A 23252-nucleotide genomic window follows, 5' to 3' on the forward strand; every position below is an offset into this window, starting at 1 on the left:
GCCGTCTGGGCATCGCCGGGACGGSAGGGACAGTCCGGATCCCTTCGCCYGCCACCCCCAGGGCCCTCCCCAAAGAGCAGGGGCTCAGACCATGGCCACTTGGGCTGTCCTTGCTGCTGTGTTCACTGCAGCCTCTGTCCATCAGCCAGGGCACTGTCTGAGGGGCTGGAGGAGAAAACAGGGGCTCTGTTCTCACTTCAATGGCTCCTTTATGAGCAGGGAGAGCCGGAGCTGCGGCCACTTGCCTTGGGTCTCCCGCCACCTAGTGTTACTCYGGCAATGGGAAGCTCCTCGCTTCCCAGGGAGATGCTCCATGCCTGGGGCCGCGCAAGCGGGACAGGCTGCAGGAGACCCCCCTTATTTCCCCTCACACCCAGGCTTGCACGTGGCCTGCAGACCTCTCAGCTTCACAAGCAAGATCACTGTACAATGTCTTGCAGGGATTTTTACCCACTCTGATTATATTTCACCGAWAAACATAAGCATGGATGTGGCTTCAGACAGCACAAATAGCCCCAACAGTTGCCAGTGGGGTGCTCACCAATGTGTGCAGCTCAAACGTGCTCAGACTTTGCACAACTGGGGACTGGGAATGCTTCGGAATGATCACAAACACGGATTAAGTCAAATCGTGTCCCAAATTGGTGAGCTGGGAGCAGAATAGCCAAAAGGAGAGAGCAAAGACAGCTGGGGATTGCGAGGCATCAAAAATGTAGTCCCAAGTTTGGAACAAAAAGACTAACTTCTGCAGGATAACGTTGGGGTGGGCAAAAGCTTAGGAGAGTGTGAAGTTACTGGAGTGGTAGTTCTTGTGCTCTTTAGATTTCTGCATTCATCTGCCTCATTTCCCATGSGCGTTCTTTGTGTTCTCTGTGACCTGGGAGCTCTCCTGCCTTCACAAGATATTAAAAATATTACCRGTTGGTAGGCACATAGATAGTGCAAAGGGTTTTTTTCCTGAGGATTTTAGCACTGCCTATAGTTACAGAACAACAGTCCCCTCTTCCAGCCAAGTTTGTTTGTCTGCTSATGTATTCCAGTTCCCAGATAATTAGGATCTGGAATAAGGCCATCGTAGTTCTGGCTGTGACTTCCAGTGTGTGGAAGATGCTGCTACAGGTGACATTGCCAAGAAGCACTGGACTGACGCACTGGGATAGAGTAAATCCTGCGATGTGGGGACACACGCAAAGCTGTGCAGGTGCTGAGCAGCTCTGCACCGCAGAAGAAATGGGCCGTATGATGTACCAGATGTTTTGGACTCACTGTGCATGGGCTTTGCAGGCTCTGCAGGACTTTGCAGCACTTAGTCAGATGTACAGGAATTCTGGATGAAAGGCCTGGGTGAAATTCCCCTGAGGAAAATAAAAGGCTTGTTTTAAAAGATAAATACCTGAGTTGCAGTTTTGTGGGAGCACAGGGATGATGGGGCACAGCCCAGTTCCCACACCACAGATGGGGAGGCACCCACAAAGCTGTAAGCTGCACCCTTACAATGYATCTCTGAAGCAGATGCTAAGGGGATCCGCAGCTCCAGCAAAGGCCTTTCTGAAGCAAGGACCAAGACTTTGTATTTTATGATGATCTCTGGAGGTCCCTTCCAACCTCAGCCATTCTGTGATTCTGTGATTCTTCAGGCTTTCTGTGACAGCGGAGGCATTTAGCTCCATCGTCTCCTTGCCAGCCTGAAGAGCTGTCTGCTCAGTGATTCCTCAGACCTCCAGCTTTTCCCTGCTGCCCTCCTCTCAACAGGTCTGCAGCAGTAATTCCCAACGTGAGATTTGGGGCTGCTAGTGAAGAATGACCTCGTGTGTTTATGAATATATTTAATAGGGGACGGCAGCCTCCYGTGGCAATGTTCCCCCCGGCCCGTCATTTGTGTCCCTGTGCAGATTTGTTACTTAGGGTGCCTGCTGGGGATGTGATACACGGAGCTGCAGCTCTCAGGGCTTTCCCTAAACCTCTCTGAAAAATGGCAATTTTTTAAGACTTGTGGTTGAATGCCGTCTGGTCTAATGAATCAATTACTCAGGGTTCAGCCAGGTGCTTGTTCTGCTGCTTCCTCTACTGAACAATTCAACACAAACACGCAGCTTGGCGCTGCAAAATCACCCAGGGAGCAGGAGGGGCAGCCCGAGCAAGAAGGGCTGTTTAGCCAGGCAGGGCTATAATCCCAAGCAAAGTTTTAAGCAGCAAGGGCTCAGCGCGGGCCCGGGAGCCACGCGAACGTCTGGCCACGAGATGGGGCTCGGCCGAGGCGCTAGGAGCCCAACCCAGAACCTCGTGGACACGTCCAGGCTGCTCGGAGCAGCCGGCCGGGCCCAGGGCGCCGCTCCCGCCGCCCCGGGGCGCCTCCAGGCCGCTGCTGCCCCGGTGCCGCCCGGGCCCTGGCGRAGCGCGGGGGAAAGGGCCAATTCCCGGTTAGCTGGACACCCTCCGCGCCAGCTCGCTCGCCCTGGGGGGCTCCATTTGGTAAATGGGGCCTCGTTCCCAAGGCATCAAGGGCGGTTTCCTGCGGCTACACCCGAAGGGCCGCGGCTCCCACACAGCCCTTCCCGGGGCCGCTCAGCCCACACGGCCCCCGGGCGCGGAGATGGCGCCCAGCCCGCCGGGGGGGGCGGGAGGGGGGGGGAAACCGGCCGCGCGGGGGGTGCCGGGAGCTGTAGTTCGCAGCGCGCCCAGGTGCGGCGGCGCCGCGGAGGCCGCCGGGGGCGGCGGGGGCGTAGCGAAGATGGCGGCGGGGGCGCTGCGCCCCGCTCCGGGCTGAGGCGCGGCGCGCGCTCCCTGCGCCTCAGTGCGGCGGCGGCGATGTCGGAGCCGGAGCACCTGGGCGGCAAGCGGGCCGAGTCGGCGCGGCTGCGGCGGGCCGAGCAGCTGCGGCGCTGGAAGGGCTCCCTCACGGAGCAGGAGCCCGTGGCGGCGGCGGGCGGCCGCGGGCGGCACCGCGGCGCCGGCGGCTCCCGCGTCCGCTTCGAGGAAGGCGCCGTCTTCCTGGCCGCCTGCTCCAGCGGCGACACGGAGGAGGTGAAGCGGCTGCTGGGCCGCGGCGCCCGCGTCAACACCACCAACGTGGACGGGCTGACGGCGCTGCACCAGGTAGCGGCCCCGGCGGCGGCGGGCGGACAAAGCGGCCGAGCGGCGGCCGGGCCTGCCCCGCTCCCGTTCCCGGGGAGCCGCCTCATCCCCGGGGCGACGTGCGGCGCTGCAGGCCGGGCGGCCGCGTTGCTGGGGTTTCATTCATTAATTGGCTTATTTTGAGAGGTTTCGCGCGCCTTTGTGTTTGGGGTCCGCTGGAACAGCAGCGGTGCTCGGAAAACTTCCCYGCCGAAGGAAGGTTGCGGCTTTGGGAAGGTCGCACGCGGCTCCGTCTGGTCCTGGTTTCTGTTATATCGGAGCTGCCTTGGAAATTCCCCGGGCTCCTTGCTGGCATCGCTGCGGAGGGCACGGAGTGCCAGCGCTCGAGATAAGCGGCGTGGGCTCTATTAATACACATCCAAATGGGCTAAAGATCATCCACAAGTAATCTTGGAAGTTTAGCTTTGGGATAGCCAAGGCTTGCCCATCTGGAGGAACATGTTGCATTTTAGCCCTTGTTTTTGCTATCGTTGGGTAAATTCGTGTGAATGTAAGGGAATATGTGAAACTGCAGCCCCTGGGTATTGGTCAGTGTGTTGATGCCCCGGAGGGCCGTGGAGTTGGGCAGGGCCCCTGAAATCAGCTCGATTGTCGCATCTGGTGCGGGAGACGGATCCGCTCCGAGCCAGGATCAGGACTCGAGATCACGCGGGCTAGGCACGGTGCTGGGGACGGGCCTGGGCCCAGCGACAGCAGCTGGAGTGATGTTGGTGTGTTGCRTTCACCATGGTGTGCTTGCTGTGTGGGTGAAGAATGATATTTCAGTAGCACAAATAGAAGGGTGGTAGTTGTGTTGACTAGGTTTTTGTGGCTTGGTTGGCATTACTGGACTGAATGTTTGGGACACTGAAAATCGTGATTTGTTAGGTCATATCCTCGTGAYGGTCGGTGCACAAAGAGCAGTGGTACCTTTCCGTTCAGTTCCGTGGTTCTGAAACTCCGTTGTGAATCTGTGACGTGGGCTGCTGGGTTGAGTCAAACTTGGTGGACAAAGTAGGGAAGTTTGTAACGGCTCGTGATCGACACAGAAATAATCAGTCACCTAGGCACTCACAGGAGCCGGTTGTTGGAGAGGTAGATATCAGGAGTATTTTGATAAGGAAAGAAACCTGAATCCAGGGTGGATGGAGATGTAGTAGAGTTGGAATGACTCCATTCAACTCTACTCAACCTGGAGTGTGTTCCAGCTCTTGGGGCAGGGTTGATTGCAATCTCTTCAGTGTTGGTGTATCGTGCTGATGCATCAGCGCAAAGCTTGGCCGAAAGGGGATCATGAGGCTCATTAGATTCATTAGGCTCTGATCAATGGATGGTTATCACAGCAAGGTCAAACTTCTTGAGGCTATGGCAAGCCATGGTTGGCCACAAGTCTAATCCTGTATATGGAAAGGATTGTGTTTTAGAAGCTAACGAAGTACCAGGTAACATAGCTAACAGTATCAATTAGGGATTGATGCTTTGAAAAGCAGGTGGATGAGCAAGTACTCGAGCAGATGCTAAAGAAATGAGTCTTCTGTTTGAATTGCTTCAGAAGCTCTGCAGGGTGCGAAGTTCATCTTACTCACTTGGTTGGAGAGGTTCCTCATCACTGAACGTGTTGCTCTGGATATATTTGCTTTCATTTTATTTGGGAAAAGATACTGGCTATGGAAGAGCCATCAGGTGGGGTCAAGTAAATTGAGGGTCCCCAAACTGCTGGCTGACAAATGAATTAAATATACTACACACCTTTTTTGTTTAAACAACTTCTATTAGCATTAGAAATGCAACACTTTGAGACACGGAGCAGATGGTAGTGACTGTCTCCTGTCATTAGCCTGTAATACTTGGGAAACGACATGGCGATGGGGAACAAGATCCTGCGTATATTTGGGAGGCTGTATTTTGAAAATGACCTTTCAAATTACAAGGCCATTTCTGAGCCTCCAGCCTGTGGTGGCTGCCCTCTCTGGAAGTGCCAGATACAGCATTAAACCTAGACCGAAGACCAGCGTCAGCGTTTGTTATATTTGTTGGGGCTTCAGTTCTGTTTGCATTTCTACCTCAGAGAATGCAGAATACTTCTGGATTAGCACCAATCCCTGAAGTTTTGCACAGAATGACTCCTAAAGAAAAGATCTGTTTGGGAAGGCTTCTCAATGAAAAAAGCGCCACGATCTTGTCTCTAAGGACTCTCTTACAAATGGTAACAGCAGAAAGGACCATTTATCCTTCGTCTGCTCTTGCATGGTTTCCCATCTGTTTCTCTTTTGCCCCTTCAATAGAGGACTGAGTTGCTCATAAAATAACTCCTGAAGTTCTACTTTTAAAGCTGTCTGGCTCTTAGGTTTGCTTTACCTTAAGGTGCTGGACGACTGTGGTTGTGGAGCGGTCTCCGACTGGGTAGTTGAGGCTGTGACCTCTCTGGCAGTGCCAGTTTGTTATTCCTGCTTCTGAGTCAGCGCTGGAAAACTGCAGGCACGTCTAGCTGCCCTTCAGAGTGGCATCTGTGTCAAAATGAGGCTGCTCGGGCTTTCGTGGCCCTCCAGAAGCTTTGGCCCTTTGCTCCCTTTGTGGGGAAAAGTCCTAGGCAAGCGGAAGGCAACCGAGGCTTTTTGGAGAGCCCAAAAGCACAGTTAGGATAGTGCATGGAGGAGCCCTTTCCCCAGTCGCAGCAGTCAGGAGCCTCGCTGAGGCACTGGTGTTGGCCCCAAATCCGTGAGGCTGAGGAGCGGGAAGGGATGATTCCTGTGTTGCTGTTGGTTTATTGCTGGAGGTGCGAATTGGACATCTGGGCTAGGGAGCGTGGGGCCCGGCACTGCTAATTCTAAAGATCCATTTAAGAGCATCATCCATCAGAACTGCAGCGGTGCTGGGGCGGCCTGGGTTTGCTTTACAGGCTAACCAGGGTCAATGTGACGGCCGCCCAGGACAGTTACACAGCGGCAGTGTACAGGAGACCTCTTTTAATCACTGGAAGGTAAAAGCCAGTTTGTGCCTTGGAATATGAAGATATCAAAACACCACATATGGGAGAACTCRGGTGTCACGTATGCACATGGTTTTGGGGGTCACAGCTGCTTCTTAGAAGATCAGGAGCTGGTCTACCTCATTAAGTGGTGAGAAAACCATACACTAGGCATACTTTCTTAAGATAGAGTGGCTMTGTGGTCTAAAAATTTGTGAATTCTTAGAAACGAAGATTATCTAAGGGCAGTCGTACCTTTGCCACCATCCTCTGCAAGGTTTCTTTCCCAGGATGTGCAACTGCCAACATAAATAAAAGTTGCAAACTGTTCATGCTATATTTGATGCTTGTTGTCAAATTTGAAATCTGGCTATGTCAAAAATAGGTTTTATCACTAGGGTAGGTGACTTTTTTTTTTCCACTGATGAATGGTAGTACAGCAGTTATGTTCTCTAAATAGTGTGAGAGCTTTGAAGCTGCCTAAAATACTGCAGCAATTAGACAAAGATAACTACATTCTTAAGCACTATTTGACCAATATTAATGTTTTTATTATCTTGCTTTTGGCTATTTGGCTCCCCCTTTTTTTTTTTTGGCTTGCTGTTTTCTCCCAGTGCCTTATATCTTTCGTTCAAAACAGCCTCCCAAGTGGGTAGAACTAACTCTAGACTAAACAAGCCAACCTTGAGCTGGAGCAAGTTGGAGGCTTCCAGTCTTGCTGCTTAGCACGGCRCTCGGAGGGAATTTCCTTTCATTTAGGGTTTGTTGGTTGGGCAGTCTAGAAAGCGAAGCCAACGCAGCCCGTGCACAGCTACTGACTGCTGCGAGGAAACTTATTCTGGTTTCAGCTTCATCTTTTTTAGGATGTTTGTGATGGGAAACCCTCTCTCTGCCTCTGTTTGTCCTGTTTAGTGGTTAGATGGGTCCAGCTTCGCTGCTCTCCTAACCAGCGAGCGAGTGAAGCCGTAGGATTTCTGGCTACAGCCTCTTTAGTGGCAGCAAGTGGAACTGATGACCCCAGTGCTGTGGGAAAACTGTCACCTCGGCAGCCCTGTGACTGGACCATCCGGAGCTCTGTTCCCACTGGGGAAGCTCCTTGGGSATACAGTGGTATATTAGGGAAAGCTTTTATTTGATGTGTGCCAAAAGCTTCCCTACTTTTGCAAATGAAACGCACGTCTGCATCGRTGTGGCTCAATAAGAGTGGGCGAGGAAGGCAGCGCTGCGACCGGGCTGCTCTTGCATCTCCCCTTAGAGCGGCTGAAACCATCGAAACGTCAAAGGYGCCGTTAAAGGCACCGTTTCTGCCCAGAAGCGCTGCAGGGTGAGCGAGGTGACAGTGCCRCCAACCTGATGTTTGTGCTGCGGTTTCTGAAGGCTCTCACTGGGTGACTAGCGATGCTGGGGGTCGGCAGCCGTTCTTGCAAAAACTTTGGTTTCAGGAAAACTTTGGGTTCAGAATGGGTAGTAAGGGGGTTGCGAGACATCCGAGTGCTGCTTGTTGTCGTAGGCTGAAATAATAACTGATCAACATGAAAATATGGGACGGGAGTTGATGGGCTAGCCCTGAGCTGAGGGTTACGTTGCACATCTGAAAGACCTGTTATAGTGTGTGTATGGGAGCAGTCTTTTCAAGGAGGTTGGGGTGGGCTGTATTGGCTGTGATTTATATATTTTCTTCCTAACTCTTCTCAGTACAAATGAGGAGGAAGCCTGCAATGCTCTGAAATGTCTGGTGCCTTTTTCTCCGCAGCCTCTGCCTCGCGAGCTGAGCAGCGCTAGCGGGAGGAAGGTGTCCCGGCCAAATCCTGGGCTCGGAGCGTGCGGTTTATTTTCAGCTGTCCCTCGCAGGGGAGGTGCAGCAGCTGTCCCTGCCAGCTCCTTTCTTGGGCCACCGCAAACTGACCCGGGGATGAAAGGGGCGGCTTAGAGGAGGGGATGTGCAGTGTGCCTCGGGAGGAGCGTTTCAGTTTATAAGGACAAAGGGGAAAGTGTTTGGGGTGGGGGATTTAGGGGSCTGTTGTTACAGGAGTCACTTCACCATGAGTAGAATTAAGAATAACTTGGTGGTAAGTGTGGTCCGTGCAGGCCCATGTAGAGAACCACAAGGTTTTATTGGGGGCAAGTGGGGTCCGTGTGATCTGCCAGCACCATCAGTGCTTTGCAGAGCACGGCTGGGACAGGGCAGCTACCTGCAAAGCCTGGAGGTGCCAAATGTAATCTCCTCTCTGCTCCRAACATGCGTCTCCTGCTACGATGGAGCCGACCTCTGGATGCTGTAGAACAGGGCCTTTCTCAATACTTCTTTTAAGAGAGAAGTGCTGCTTTCCTGGATTGCTAGGTTAGTAAGGATCATATCCCAAATCATATCCTACACTGGAAGTTGAATCCTGAGCATCAGACCTTGTTCCCTTATCAAGCTGTTGAAAATCATAGGCCGTGAATAGTCATGGTTCAGGCATGTACACCATTTTTTGTGACAGCATTTGCTTGCATTAATTACAGTCTACAGTAATTGCAAATTAATAGTATTTTAGAAAGTACAACTTCATGCAGTCTGAAAGTGTCCCAACTCAAATACCGTCTTTATTCATTTAGAATAGCTAAAAAATCGCTCTTTAAGGATAAATGGCATGATATGTTTTGGACATACTGTTTTTACTTAGCAGTTCCTCTAGCTGAAAAAAACAGCACGGCGTCAGCTTGGGCGAGTCGYGCTGGGGTGTTTCCATGCTGCAATAACCCGGCCTTGCAGGGGCACGCGAGCAGTTTTCAGCCTCGCTTCTTCAGCCTTCCTCATAAATCCTGGTGAAATGTCCAGAGTGCAGAACGACCACCTGCCCTTAGCCTTTTATGTGTCACTGCCTTTTCAGGGGCAAGCTCGGCCTAGCCCCTCTGCTGCTCTGAGCTGGAGCATTGATTTGACGCAGTGGTTGCTCACCATCCATTTCTGGAATCCATCTGAAGCCACCTCCTATTTATAATTTGTCATTCCTGGACGCCTTGGACGGTTAATGCTATTTTATTACAAAGMTTTTTGCTGTTTTATGCCTGAAATTGTGCGATGGCAGCAACTCAGAGAATGAGGCCTTGCCCAAATACAACTGCTGGTTTAACAAGATGCGGCTCTTTCTAGCAGCGGTTTAGGGAGCTGCTGCCGCTTTGTGTGTGGGCTCTGCTGGACGTCTAGCCTGGCTGACATCTGTTTAGTTTGGACCAGTAAATACAGCACCAGGGTCTACAGGGATGTAAACCAGCTTGAATCGCATAGGGCCCGCACATGGTGCCGAACCGGGTCAGCCAAACTCTCCTGTTGGCTTCAACTGATGATATTTGCTGTTGGTGCAACTGTTTCATTTTAAAAGCAAAGCATGAAGCAGGGTTTCTCTTTCCCTTCCAGGATTTGTGTTCATACAGGTGGTGGCCTTTCCTAATACTGTTATTAATTACGGCTTGTGACATGCTGATACCTGGAGTGAGACACATTGGTGGGGATTTCTCCCTTGAATGTTCCTCAGGAAGGTGAACTCTGCCTTCACTGCAGTCATGGGGCTTGCTCTAGTTGTTCTGAGGCAGCTTAAACACTGCACTGAGTTGCACCATTGACAGATCCAGCCTTTACTGAGAAGTTGTCAGAACAGGTATCTTCCTCAAGGACACTGGAGGTTTGGGGACATGTTATACTCTACACTTGTATGAAAAAGGGTATTTTGCTATGCTACGTTTGTTCATCTCGGCTATCTGGTTTTGCAGAGAAGGTTTCTCTGGTGTGTAACAGTCTATTACCAAAGCATCTTGTCKTCTTGGTGTGTGAGGTTTTTTAGCAGTGCAGTGCATATAACTCTGCTTGAAATGCTAAAACGGCCCTTTCTAAAGAAGGTTGGAGAGTTCCAGTGACTTTCACCCCAAAAGTAGTGAAAACTTCACTAGACCTTTAAAGCCCGTTTCGTCCCTTGAATGCATCCTTTGGGTTCTCGTCTTGGTCCTTGTTTCCTCCTGTGTTCTTTAGGAGGAGATTGAGCTGCATCCTGCTCCAAGCCTAGCAGCTCCTGGCAGCCTCACCTTCTCAATGTGGCAGCTTTTCGATCATCAGTAACGTGTGGTTAGCCGAAAGCCCGTGTGTGTCAGTCTCTTCCAGGCAGCTACACGGGTAACCTGTACAAACACTTTCCTCGACTGCCTCTCGCCCTGCCGCTCTGCATCCTGGAGAAGGATCCGTCTGCTCTTCCCTTCCCCCGGGTAGTTGGAGGCAGCTGTGAGATCCTCCCTGCAGATGAGTTCTTTCCACCTTTCCTTATATCCACTCCATGTGTGTGTCCATGTCTGTCCTGCATTGGGGACAGCACCAAGCACTGTCATCCAATGCATCGGCCACGCCAACCAATTTGGTACCAAACGCTAACTCCTTGATATTAACACTAACTATCAAGAGCGTGTTCTGCCTCACAAATGCTAATAATTAAGGTGATTAGTAAAGACACTGAAAAGTTGGCCCCAGTGCTGACTTCCTGAGGRAGGCCCTGGGCACTGCTCATCACTGCCGTTTGAGATGGACCTTGTAGCCAGTTTTCCATCATCAACACTCCTCAGCATCTCTGGGCAACCTGTTCAGTGCTTTGTTACCTTCACAGTAAAGTATTTCTCCCAATTTCAGATGGGATTTCCTGTGTYTCACTTTGTGCCTGTTGCTTCTCACCCTGTCTCTGGGTTTAGACCAGATTGTGTGGCTTCCAGCTGGGAAGAGGAGGAGCTGGTGAGGAAAAACAGTGTTGTTAGACAAGCTGCTATTACTCAGTATTCCCCTGGACAGCTGTGGAGGGATCTGGCTCCCCTTTGCTTGGTTTGCTGTCTCTCTCATCCCTTCTCTGTCCATGTGCACGTATTACATGTATTCCTGTATCCCACCCTTTACATGTTTAACTGCAGGATTGCTGGGCTACATGTTTTTATTGAGGTGCATGCAGGAGGGAGATATTCGCTAGAAACAAATGTGACTTGTGTCGATATGGCCAAGAGGAACCTTTGATAAAGACAATTGAGAATTAGGTGTGTTAGGAGTATTTTAATCGTACTTGTTTCAAAATTGAAAGGACACATAGCTCCGTAGTGATATACCATCTTTTAGATGGGGTGCATCTGTGCTTTCTCCTCTGCATTGTGGCYGTAATGGATACGGGCCGTATTCAGGGAACACACAGTCTCGTGTTGTGTTTGGTTTTTTTTTTCCTGGGCACTATTAGGACAGTTTCRGTCTCAGTTGCAGCCAATGTGAAGAGTTTCGAATGACGGATTTGTCCCAGATTTGCCATTGTGCGCCGGAGAGCTTCGCGGTGCCGCAGCGCGATCCTGTTTCTGCAGCCCTTCAGTCCTCCTTGCACCAACTCCAAAAGGAAAAACAGTCGTTCCTCTCTCGGAGCTTTACCGTGCTGAGGTGCTGATGCAAGAGGCTTAAAAACTGTGCGGTCAAATCAGCCTCAGGTCTTCAGCACCGGGGGATGTTTCTTCAAAGGGTCTGCAGGAACTTGTGTTTGGAATCGCTATATTTATTGATATGTTTATTATCGGTGGTGTGGAACATATTGCTTTAAATAAGCTGAATCCCAGAGCACCGTCTCTGTGCCAGGAAAATGGTCCCCACGCCAGTGGGAAGTGACAGTGCTCCGTGTGATGCTAGTTTCCAAAAGAGGCTCRGAGAAGAACCTGGGAAATAAACCCAAAAGAGTTTCCCAAGGAAGTTGTCAAGCGTTGATGAAGAGAAGCCCGGCTGAGGGTAATACCTTGGTTTTCCCAGGGATTTTGGCAAGATTCACCTCTGGAAGCCCAAGCAACAAAGCTGTGGTGAAATAAAGAGAGACCTCAGTGATTAAGGGCTGTCTGAAGGCTGCAAATACTGGTTTCCAGCAGGAGGGGAAGTTGCCTGAGCATCCCTTTGGAATCCAGGCTGCTCCACACACCTAGAAATGAGAAAGATGAGGGAATAAAGAACCAGGTAGCAAAGTTTATTGATAGGATTACACATTCAGGCCAATAAAAAGCAAATTGACTGTGAAGGCTTTCACCATATGGGTTAATTTGCTGCTATTTGAGAAAAATGCAGTGTTTAAAAAAGATACAGGACAGAACAGCAAGGTGTGATGCAGGTAAAAAATCATGGGTATAAATTCTGATTGAAGAAATCTGTAAACTAAAAGTTGTTAGCCTCTTGGACCATGTACCAGACAGTTGACCCATATGATATTAAAGATTATTACATGTTAGGATTGAGAAGAGAAAGAAGATAGGATGGCTATAATGCGGCAAATTGCGTTTTCAATATTAAAGCAGTAGTTTTAAAACTCAAGGTTTTTGTTTGTTTTGCAAAGCACTAAGTATGTTATCTTGTTATCTTACATAAATATTTAGCAGGTAATTTCATTGGATCTTTGGGTAACTTTCTGCAGCAGCAGCATGAAGATTATATTTTATGGCATCTCTAACCTCGGAGGATGAATACGCACACGTGTGGGATCCCACCTCCATGATCCATAGTGTGCAGAGGAGTGGTTTTTTCTTTTTTTTTGTTTTCCTATTCTTCGTTTGCAAAAATCTAAACTAATACAAGGATCCCCTTGAAATCTATCTGAATAACCACGTTATGGGCGTTTTCTTGCAAGGGATGCCTTGCATCCTTTGCTCTATGCACCAGCTTTTCTTCCTTCTTGGACGTCGGACAAACCCAGCGTGACCTTCGCAGCTGTGAACGATGTCTTCTCAATTGGTGTCCCTTGAGTTATCTGAACTGCCGAAGAAGATAAGTAGTAAATATGTGTGTCTCCTGTGTGTCTTCAGGCTGGTGCCAGCCCCTGCGCCAGCAGAGCCACGGCCTGGACTTCGGAGCCTGTTGCGTGAGTTGCTTCGGATCCCTTCTTAATAGTGCTATAGAGAGAGCCCGATGCTTATGGCCAAGTATTCTTATGGCTATTTGGAGTATTGGCTCTCCTTCAGTTTGCAGTCTAGTCGGTGCACAAAATYCAGCTTCTTCCATTTAGTCTAGATGCTGTTAATCTTCCAGAGAATTGTTCGGCGCTGCAGAAACCCAGGGAGGAACAAAGAGTTGATTGTAGCTGTTGGGAGTAGCTCCATGTGCTGAAGTTACGCCCGGCTTCTTGCAGCTTGTGCTGGGGACGCGAAAAGGCCAAGTCTCATCTAAAACAAGAGCTGCTGCATGAGGGAAAATAAAGGCAGCTTAATGTAATGTGATTCTAGAGTAACTCTTCTAAGCCAGAGTGAAGCCACTACGGTCATGGATATTTTGGGCAACAGAATGAGAACTGTGAGGGCACCAAACCTGTGTGTTAACAAAACTGCCAGCCTTTTTTATTGTTATTATTTTCTCTTCTATTTTTTCACATTTTATTGCCATAACCAAACATCTTCATGAAGTTCATCTCCTGCACCTTACTTGGAAGCCTGTCCCAGTGTCTGGCCAGCCAGGCCTTGGGAAGCTTCTCCCACTCTTTGACCTAATTCCATTTTCCTGCAAATGAGGCCGAATTCTTTGTTCTGCTCTGCAGCTATAGAAAACAAGTGGTTGCTGTCCTTTTTTTAACACGCTTTCCAGGACTGGCAAACTCCTTGTTCTTCTCAAACTCTTTTTATTTTTTTTTTTTAACCTAGATGTACTAAATGCAGTTAATAGAAACTTTCTGCCTAAGTAGTATCTTCTGAACCCATAGGGAGCCTTGCTGGGCTTCCTCTGAGTGCGATGCTTCGGTGCAGAGCTCCCCACCTCTGCATAGACTAAATTCCTCCTGAGCCTTCCTAGCAGCTTTTGTCTCAAACACCTCCCAGAGAAGATTTGCTTTATTTATTTATATATTATTTAATGCTAGCCCTCGTGTCAGTGCAGGGCATTGGCCCCAGCAGTTGAGGTCTGGCTGGAGTGGGATTAGGGCCGGGGGCTGCACCCGGGGCGGCGAGGCCTGTTCCCAGGGACGCCGTGTGTGTTAAGCTGCTTTCCGAGTCGGGCTGCCTTGCACGGAGCTGTAATATTTAGTCGGTGATCCGCCCTAATGCCACGACCTGTTTGTCCTTGTGTTGCCTCTTGGTATTAGATGCCGCCCACCTAAGCRGAAGAATTTCCCTGCTTCCCTGCCTTTCCAGGACATGTTGTGAATGCTTCAAAGCACAATTGTGTCCTCCAGTATTCCTCGACTTCTTCGTTTTGGTTTTCCCCATACACTGATAACGTGTTCTCTTTTTCTCTGAGTTTGTTGAAAGGTGGAGCGGAACTGGGCCTTAACTAATCTCATCATGCTGACTAAGCAGACAAGTGTTGACGCGGGTTCAGGGCTTTGCACTCTGTCTCGAATCCAGCGGTTCGAGGTATTAGGGGCTCTGCTGGGCCCTCCGCCTTCGCTTGGACCAGTTACTGCTGGAACRTTTGTTGTGGGTAGAGGCTACAGCCGAGTGCACAGTGTGGGTGCCGAGTGGCCTGCTTCCCCAGGGGGTTTTTATTTTAACCCTGCTTTTCATACCACTTCAAACCCAGATGTTCAACCTCACCGTACCTAGCACATCCTTTCTGGCTGTAGAGACCCCTTACGATGTGGAAATTACAAGTACACCATGAACTTTYCTATAGGGGCCAAATGGTATTTACTGGTTTGTGTGTCCCGTTCAAAATAATCTCTAACAGTCGGGTTGTTTTTTGAGGTTGGAGCTGATGTTTCCATCCAGCTTCTTTGTTACAGTCCTAAGAGCTTGTTCCTGGATGGTGGTAATAAGTTCCAAGCCTTTCRTTTTGTGTGTGACGTTAGGTGTGTTTTCGTCCGTGACTCATTCTGCRGTTATCTGCATTGAATTTCAGTGGCCACTGGCTGCTCAGTATTCTAAGATTAATTCGCCACTTGGTTMTTTTCTTTACTTTTTTAGGGTAATATCATCAGCCAGCTTTATCGTCTCGCTATTCTCATCCTCTTCATAGTCCTTTATCCAATACAGTGAGCAACACAGGAAAGATTTCTGGAGGGATCTGTGGCAAGAAAAACGATTGCCTGTTTTACAGAGATCTCCCCATCACACAAACCTATTTGATCATGCAAGGATCTTCCCTTTTATCCATTTAACGTAGTGCCTTTAAGAACTGTTAGTGAGGGAACAGGTCCGAAGCCTGGTGGAAATCCCTGTGGTTTTTATCACCTGAGCTTCAAGCTTGTTAAGCCTTTAAGAACTCCAGTAGGTTTGTGTCATATGACTTCCAATTTTAAAAGCCTTGGTGACTGTTTTCTAAAATATCACAATTACTCATGCATCCCCTAATTCTGTATTACACCATCTGCTAATTTAAGTGCCCTCAGCTTTGTTCTTTGTGGTTGTGATAAGAGCTCTCCCTCTCTCCTTTTCCGGAGTTTCCCAGCTTCTAGTGAAGACGCTTCCCCATCTGTGCAATGAGGTGCTTCCTGCTTGTCCTTGTGTCTCGTCCTGCCTRTAGTAAGGACACAGTTTCCAAGAATGACACTCCAGAAGTCCCAGTGTTGAGCTCTCTCTCTGACACCTTATTTCTTGTTTCTGGAATCTTTCTCCTACCTTTTCATGTGTGGGGACCCATGGTCATGTTATAGTGTGGTAGCCCCACAGGTCTGGTGTGGTGGACCTTCCTGTGTGACCTCTTCTTCCTTTACCCCTAGGACTTCACGTTACCCTTTGCTTCTCTTTCCTCCCCAACAGAAATAGGTGACCTGCTCAGAAGTGAGACTGATTTATGGCCCTGGAAGTTGGGCTTCATTTCAGCAGACTCGTGTCTCCTAGATTTGAGCCGCTGCCCAGGAGTGGCACTGAGGAGTGGCTGCTGCCRCTGCTTGGATGGCAGGTGATTGCCCAGGTAACAGAGTGCAATAAACCTAGAAACAACCATCCAGTGGCTGCACTTCCACCTGCGTTTGTTTCACATGAAGGGTGAGTAGCAGCTCCAGGTCACCTCCATGCGCAGTCAGTCTGTCTGGCGCCTCCTTGTACACGTGGTAGTCACAGAGATGGAGATCGTGCTCCCTGCTCCCCACCGCGGATCCTCCCTTTGCCTCGGAGGTTTATGGCTCTGTCCAGGCTGTCTGCATGCTTTGGCAGCTGCTAGCCAGGGCCGTGTGTCACCTRAAGCCCTGACTGAGTACTCAACCCGCAGCTCACGCGGGTCCATCAGCATCTAAACCACGTAGGATGTGTGCGTTGCATGGGAGCAAGTAACTTGTTTTTAAATTTCTCTTTGGACAGTGTAAAAGTTTACATCAAATCTGATGTAAATGCAGCTCAAGGATGAATTCCTCTGGGTTTCCTTGGTCCCAGAGTGCTCAATTCCTGATGATTAGACTCAAAATCTGATTCATGTTACTGCTGTTGCTGCAGAAAGTTGACACCTTGGTTCTGTCTGTCTTTCAAGCTAGCAAGACGTCTGGTGTCAGGCTTTGAAAAGAGTTCAGCGCGTGGCACCATCCTTGGTACGTTCACAGTCTTCGGTTACTCCATAAAAGTGTCTTTGTGCAAGGRACAAGCAAAGGACACCCATTCCAGCAGGACTCGTCCCTTTTTGGTGCCTTTAACCCACAGCCCATTTCTTTAATGGGTCACTTCTTCTTCATACCCTGCACTGCCACCTTCTCTTTTTTGCCATGGGTGTCACTAGAGCAGAGGCCCTGCCCTTTGCTCAGACTCCYGATGGAAATTCTGCTTGAAAAACAGAACTGACATTCAAAAACCAAGTACCTGCCTTTCTATGCAAGAGTGGAATAGTTACAACTTTTTAATGTATGAAATATTAAGTTACTTCAGTTGTTCAATACAAGGGYAGGGTTCTGCATGCACTGGCTGAGCAGGAGCCGACGACAAACTTGGTCAGAACGACTCAACTGGTGAGACTTGAAAAGCCAGTGCTGCTCCCCACCATTAGAAAACTGGCAGTCCGTGCGTTTTTGGTGATAAAAAGACTTTATTTTTAGTGCTGGCAGTTGATCAAGTGCTGGACTTGTTTCAAGCTGTTTTCAGGCAGCATGAAGTATTAGCTGCCGACTGCTGTTGAAATAATGGGTATTAAAAACTGTGTTGGAAAATAGGGGGAATGAGGAAGATGAAGAGGGAGGGAATAAAATGATGATCTAGATGTGATTTTAAGGCTGCCGCTGCAGGGGTTGTCACTGATCTAGAGGTGCTTGTGCTGCCCTGAGCGTGAGTGGAAACCCAGTTCACTGATTACAGCCTAAAAGCCCCGTGGGGAGCAGGGAGAGTCGCTGCGTTCAATCCTGTCTGTGCATGGGACAAATAGAGCTTAGGCTGCTGGACACATGGGATAAAACACAGATAAGATGAGGCTGGAGAGGGTGTCGTGCGGGTTTGATCTCGGCCGCTTGCAGGGCTCGCGCCTGTGCTCCTCGGCCAGTCCTGCTGCGTTCGCCAAAGCGCCGTTGGTGGGAACGTCAGCGCGGGGTGAGTCTCGGGACGGGGCACGGCCAAGACACCCCTGCTTACCCCCGCCACCCTCGCAGCCCCTGGACGCAGGACAGTTTAGCCCACTGCCCCGGTCAGGAACGTTTCAGTGGGGCTCAACACGATAGGCAGTGGGTGTATGYGTGTGTGTCCAGCCAACCTTTTATTTACAGCAGCAGTTGCTGTTTCCCAAGGGAAGCGGAGCCGGGAGCTTGGGCACGCCGAGGTGATGTCCCCGTGTGAGAGCAGGTAGTGCCATGGCYGTGATGCTTCGTCCTCTGTTGGCACGTAGCAGGAACACGGCTCCTCTGCTAATTATAAAGCATTTTCCAGACATTCGCCTAAAGCATCTCTGGCCTGGCGYAGTAGATATTTGTATTCACCTCTTAAAGAGGGCAATGTCCTCGGTGCATGTGGGGCGGCACTGAGGATTTCACTGAGAACCCTGTTCCCCTCAATGTGTTGTGCTGCAGTGTCATCTAGCAAATGCTGCTCCTTGGACATACTTGTCTTGCACTTTTTTTTTCCCCTTGTTACCTGCTGGGCTTTTATTTCCCTTATCGTCCGAAGCTCCCAGTACAGAAGTACAATGCAGGACACTAACCGTGAGTCCGACCTGGAGCAGGGGCCAGGAAGAGAGGAGAAAAGCAGAGAAGCTCCACATTTCTGCAGGAGCAGCAGCAACAACCGCCCCATTTGATGGCAAATCGGATCTGTGCTGCCCGAGGTGCAGGACCGCTCGGCCGTGGGATTTTTGGTGGTGCCRGTTACGACAAACGCTCCCCCTGTAAGCACCGAGCTGCGATGCCAAGGTCATAGCTGCCAGCGCTGACAATTGTGAGTGGTGACAGTTGCGGGGCTATTTTGGGAGCGCTTTTCCCTTTGTTTTCTGTGGACTCCGGTGCCTGTGTTCCCAGATCCAACCCTGATGCCGTTCAGCTGTCACCAGGCTTTGCTCAGGGAGCACTGGCCTCTGGGCAGCGCATGTTGACGTGTGTTTGCTCCTGCTTTGCCTTTGGTGGAAGATTGGCCCCTTTGAACTCCAGCCTCGCTTTTTTCCATATATTTCATACTTAGGACAGGAGAATATAACATAAGTCTGATCATTTAAGCCATTTGACCGTGGCTTGTTGTGACAGAATGACTTTACTGGCCTGCTAATTCTCCTAGTCCAGTATATTAGCAGTTAATCTCTGCAAGCGTAAATGTCCTCCTCTGGTTTGCAGTAAGTTTTTAACTGTCTAAAAAACTCCTCCAAGTGTTTTAGGCCCCTTGTAAGCAAGCAGTCAATGGACTTTCTTTCTCCTTGATGCGTACAGCATGTGGTTGTGATGAGGAAAACCATCTTAAGCCTAAGATTAAGGAGTGAAATGGTAAATCTTGGCTCTTGAAGGGCCCTCATGTGTCTACTGCCACATCCCAGCTGCGTTAGGCAGCATTCTCAGGGTACATCTGTTTCTTTAAGCCTAATTTATACCTTGAAAAATATACATGATGCAAACCCGATGCAAGGCCAGGTGTGGGAACATATGGCTGAGGAGGGAGGGACTGTGGCAGTCTGGCCTTAAACCTTCCTAAGCTGCTCTGTGGGCTCGGGATGGATTCAGGACAGCGTTCTCTTTCTGCTTTTAGCTTAGGGCTGGTTATTGCCCGTGCTCCCTGCAGCTCCTCGCTTGGCCCGAGGGAAACCTCGTGTTCGGCGGTGCCTCTTCTGGGGGCCTTGTGCCTTAAACACAGATGATGAAAAGGGCAAGTAGCAATATCCAAACCTGTAGAGACTGCTCCACTGTACAGAAGAATGGAGTGGCTTTCTGGAGGATTTCAGATGTGGTAAAGGTCTTGAAGATGCCATGCCGTTCAAATGCAAAAATAAAACTCCTGAATTGCTGAAATTGGGAGCAGTGATGGARCAGAGGGAGACAAACTGTAACAGGGCAGGGCTGCAGTTACCCGTGCAGTTACATGGCCACATTTACTTTTGAATTGAAGAAGAAGCTGAGAAAAGGAGTAAGAGCAGGCGGATCGTGAGCATTCTGATTGTACCGCGGGGCTTTGCACAGCCCGAGATGAGGAAGGAGAGATGAAGCCCTCCGGCCTCTCCAGCTTCCTCYCGCGCAGCAGGAAGGGTGGCACGTGGCTCCTCTCCGGGCTCTGTGTGCGAGTGCAAGCGGAGCTGCCAAGGCGATTGGCAGGTGGGAGCCAGGCGGGTGGCTCCTTGGGAATGTGACACCGAAGGATTAGTGCCTTTTCACTCCTCTGCACCGCACAAGGCTCCAAGATAGGAYACTGCCATAAGACGGATGCGTTTATAGTAGTAGAAGCATATGCAACACAAAAGCTCAAGCTAGAAGCCATGTCTTCTTTTCCCATCCTTCATCTTTCCTCCTTCTCCTCAAAAAACAAGCATAGGTTCCCTCTGTTAAATCCTAATCACGAAGAAGGGAACATCAGGAAATTAAATATAGCTAGAATTAAAACCACAGGAGATATTGTGGGATTCCTGGATAACTTTGCTTCCAAACTCTTGTGTGCACATTGCTGCTATTTTATTACATGATCATATGACACTGGGCGATGTGACATGCTGTTTGTAAACTAAATATTTACTCAATGGGGCTGCTTTTAGAAATGCAACGTGCTCACTGCCAAGTTCTTGCTTGCTGCAGCTTGCTTGGTGCTCCGGTGTGTGCAGCGCTCACAAATGGCACCGCTGGGCAGGCAAACCAGTGCTCCTCGTGCTCCTCAGGAACCCTCCTTGAAGCACTGGGGAGCACTGCTCTGCCTGAAAGTGCTTGTGTTGAGTTCCTCAGGGTGTGAAGTTGTCAAGAAACCGTGCGAGTTGGGCAGGAAATGGTTGGAGTTGCRCCGGTCTCTGGGATGGTGACACTGGGTGGCCATTCCTGCCACTGCTTCTGTTTTCTTCTGGGCTTTCAGCCATCCCCACTTGTCCATGGAGAGGCAAAGGGGTAATTTTCTTCTCCAACAGCTGAACCCAAGCAATTTCTTGGGAGCTGGTGAGATCGTTTAGTTGCTCTCCTGTCTGTATTGGTTACATGGCAGGAACTTTTTGCCATACTAGTCATGGGCCTGGGCACTGCTGAATTGGAGGCAGTGTGTGTTTGAGAGATCCTGTGCTGGACTGACTAGTGTTTTGGTGYCTAATCCCTGGGGTCCACCCTGAATAACCTTAATTCTAGCCGCCCTTTCCCGAGGTTGCTCATGGTCCTGAGTGGGGAGGCCAGCGGTGTTTTACTGTTTCCGTGTTGTTGCCTGTTGGGGTGCGATGGCTGGTCAGATCCCCTGAATGCTTTAATCTTGTCTGGCTCCTCTTACTCCTGATCTCGCCAGCCCTGTCTTGTGGGGGATGCTCAGGGGAGATGCAAACAAGCAGCCTCTTGAGGCTTTTCCATTGCTGATCCCTCAGCAGCAGCTAGAAAACTCTTGTACCTTCTGGCCACGCGGAGGAAGGAGCAACGTTCAGCGGTGCCGTTATAACGAGGAGCTCTCATTGCTGATAAAGATCAGGTTTTTAGTTTTGCTGCTACCTGAACAAGCTTTGCCAGGTGAGGAGAGTTTAGCAGAGCTGCTCTGTAACGTGTTCCTCAGCATCTCCTTCTTGTTACCGTGATGTGAAGCTCAGGTGATTGGCAGAAAAAGGAAGATGAAGAATTGCAGCGAGTGTCCCGGGCAGTTAAGGTCTGCACCTGTTATTTAAGAGGGGGAAGCTAATATGTCGTGGCTGCAGATTTTAGAAACTGAGCACTTCCTCCCTATGGAAAAACTGCTGGGAGCTGGTGCCCTGCCAGGAGCGGCAGGAACACCGTGAGCCGGGATGGAGACGTGCCCAGCGATGCCGGGGATTTGAACTGCGGCAGCCAACTTCGCTGTGAGCGCTTCATGGGTAATTCTGGGCGCTGGATGTAGCTCGCATCAAAGGCTGCTCGAGCTGTGAGATGTTAATGCTATTCCAGAGGCATTTGGAGTCGATGTTAATGCTATTCCAGAGGCATTCGGAGTCGACCAGCTGCCAAGAGAAACGCGAGCGGTGCGAGAGCTTGGCCCAGCGCAGAGCTCGGGCAAGAGGATCCTGCGGCCTCCCCGCCTCTCTTGTCTCTTGGTAGCTCCTTGCAGCTCAGGCAGGTTAAGGGCAGAAGGTAAAGGAGGAATGAAAAATCAGCATTTAAAGGCAGTCTGGGAATGTTGTGCTCTGTGGGTACCTTGCTGTCCTCTAGCAGCGGTTAATGCATGTGAAACCACAGCAGCTGYGGGTTGCCAGTGCCTGAAACCGAGAGAAGTAAGCTCAAAATAGGGGAGGGAGACCAAAACATCACCTAAAAGATGATACTAGCTCTCAGCTTTGTTTGCCTTTCTTTCCTCCAGGAAACCTAATTGGCTTATGGGGGAGATGAGCGTTGCCTCCTGCCCGTCGGGGAAGGCGTTTCCCCGTGGCGTGCCCGCGGCGCCTCATTTGGGCGCACGCGCTGGGTGGGCTGGAGGGCCCGTGTCTGCTGGAGCAGCACCCTGGGCACCCAGGGCTCCTAAAAGTTGCGGTGGACAAGTGCGTGCCCTGCGACCGCCGAAAACACCAGACACTTCTGGTTTGTAATTCGTAGCCTGGTAAAATGATCTTATGTACGCAACTATATTAATTATCAATAACGTGTGCAAAAATGAATTTGGAAAGAAATGCAACCCAGCTGATCAAAAGTATGAGCAGCGATGGAGTGCAACCCCTCAAAGAGGCCGGTTAATCACTCATAAATGCTGCACATATTTTTAAAAGACTTTGTGATTTGGAAGATCTTTTGAACTTGTTGTGTCTGCCTCTTGCCCCAACCAGTGTCTTCTTCTTCCTTGCCCCATATTAGATTAAATATGTTATAAAAATATATATGTATGTTTTCTAAAAAGTGATGCAAATCTTATGCCTGTTGGTTTCTGGTGAAAGACTGGCAGGATCTTGTGAAGCAGACTGGGGTTATTTAGTACCTGGTTTTTGAATGCAAGTGTATGAAATGCCTTCACTATGGCACTTTTAAAAATCTTGGCCAGTGTAATTAGTATTAGTGTGATATTCATCTCCAAAAGCAATTCCTGCATTGTGATGTTTGTGGCAGGCAAGGAATCATCCCTACTCATGTCAACTCAGCCGCCTTTCCCTATAAAACTAGTTCATGGTGCTCAACCCTGTGCTCATTGCTATTCTTGTAAGTCACCAACTACTATGAAAACAAATATTTGCCGAACTGTGCTTGTTCCCAGCAGGAACAGCAGCCTTTTGTGGTGCAAAAGGGTGGAGTGAGGCTTACGTCCCCTAGATATTAAAGGCCGTGTTGCTGCTCTGTTGAGGCCTTAATCCGTCTTTACATCCAGCCTTTCTCCGTGGCAGGCTTGGAGCGCGAACGGAAAACACTTGTGTTACGGTCCCTTTGGCTGTAGGTGCCAGCGCCCACGTAGCTCGGTCACTTCTGTCATCGTTTTGGGGCTTTGGCAGCCACGTGAATCGAGTTACTGCCCGTGCTTTGTGGGAGCAGCTGGGGATTTATCCCGTCATCCCTTCCGCTTCACCCATGCATCCCGTAGGATCCGTGCTGCAGGGGGACCACCAAGGGCAGGCCTGGCCAGTTTGCAGGGATGTGCAAGGAGGTTCTTTTCTTGTATCTCTACAGATATTTTTTGGAGCCCTATCAATCCAGTGGCTTCAGAGGGAAATTCT

General features: G+C 49.9%; 1 protein-coding gene across 4 annotated transcripts in view; it reads left to right on the forward strand.

Moving 5' to 3' along the window:
• The first annotated feature begins 2808 nt into the window (after positions 1-2808).
• The window catches only part of PPP1R12B (protein phosphatase 1 regulatory subunit 12B), a 101039-nt gene continuing 80595 nt past the window's right edge, over positions 2809-23252 (forward strand). For all 4 annotated transcript variants that reach the window (XM_026053121.1, XM_026053124.1, XM_026053120.1 and 1 more), the window contains exon 1: positions 2809-3096. In XM_026053121.1, the coding sequence (XP_025908906.1) occupies positions 2809-3096 (288 nt within the window). The remainder of the gene's footprint in view (positions 3097-23252) is intronic.

Source organism: Nothoprocta perdicaria, unplaced genomic scaffold (assembly GCF_003342845.1).
Source record: "Nothoprocta perdicaria isolate Ctin4 unplaced genomic scaffold, notPer1 scaffold_97, whole genome shotgun sequence".
NCBI lineage: Eukaryota > Metazoa > Chordata > Aves > Tinamiformes > Tinamidae > Nothoprocta > Nothoprocta perdicaria.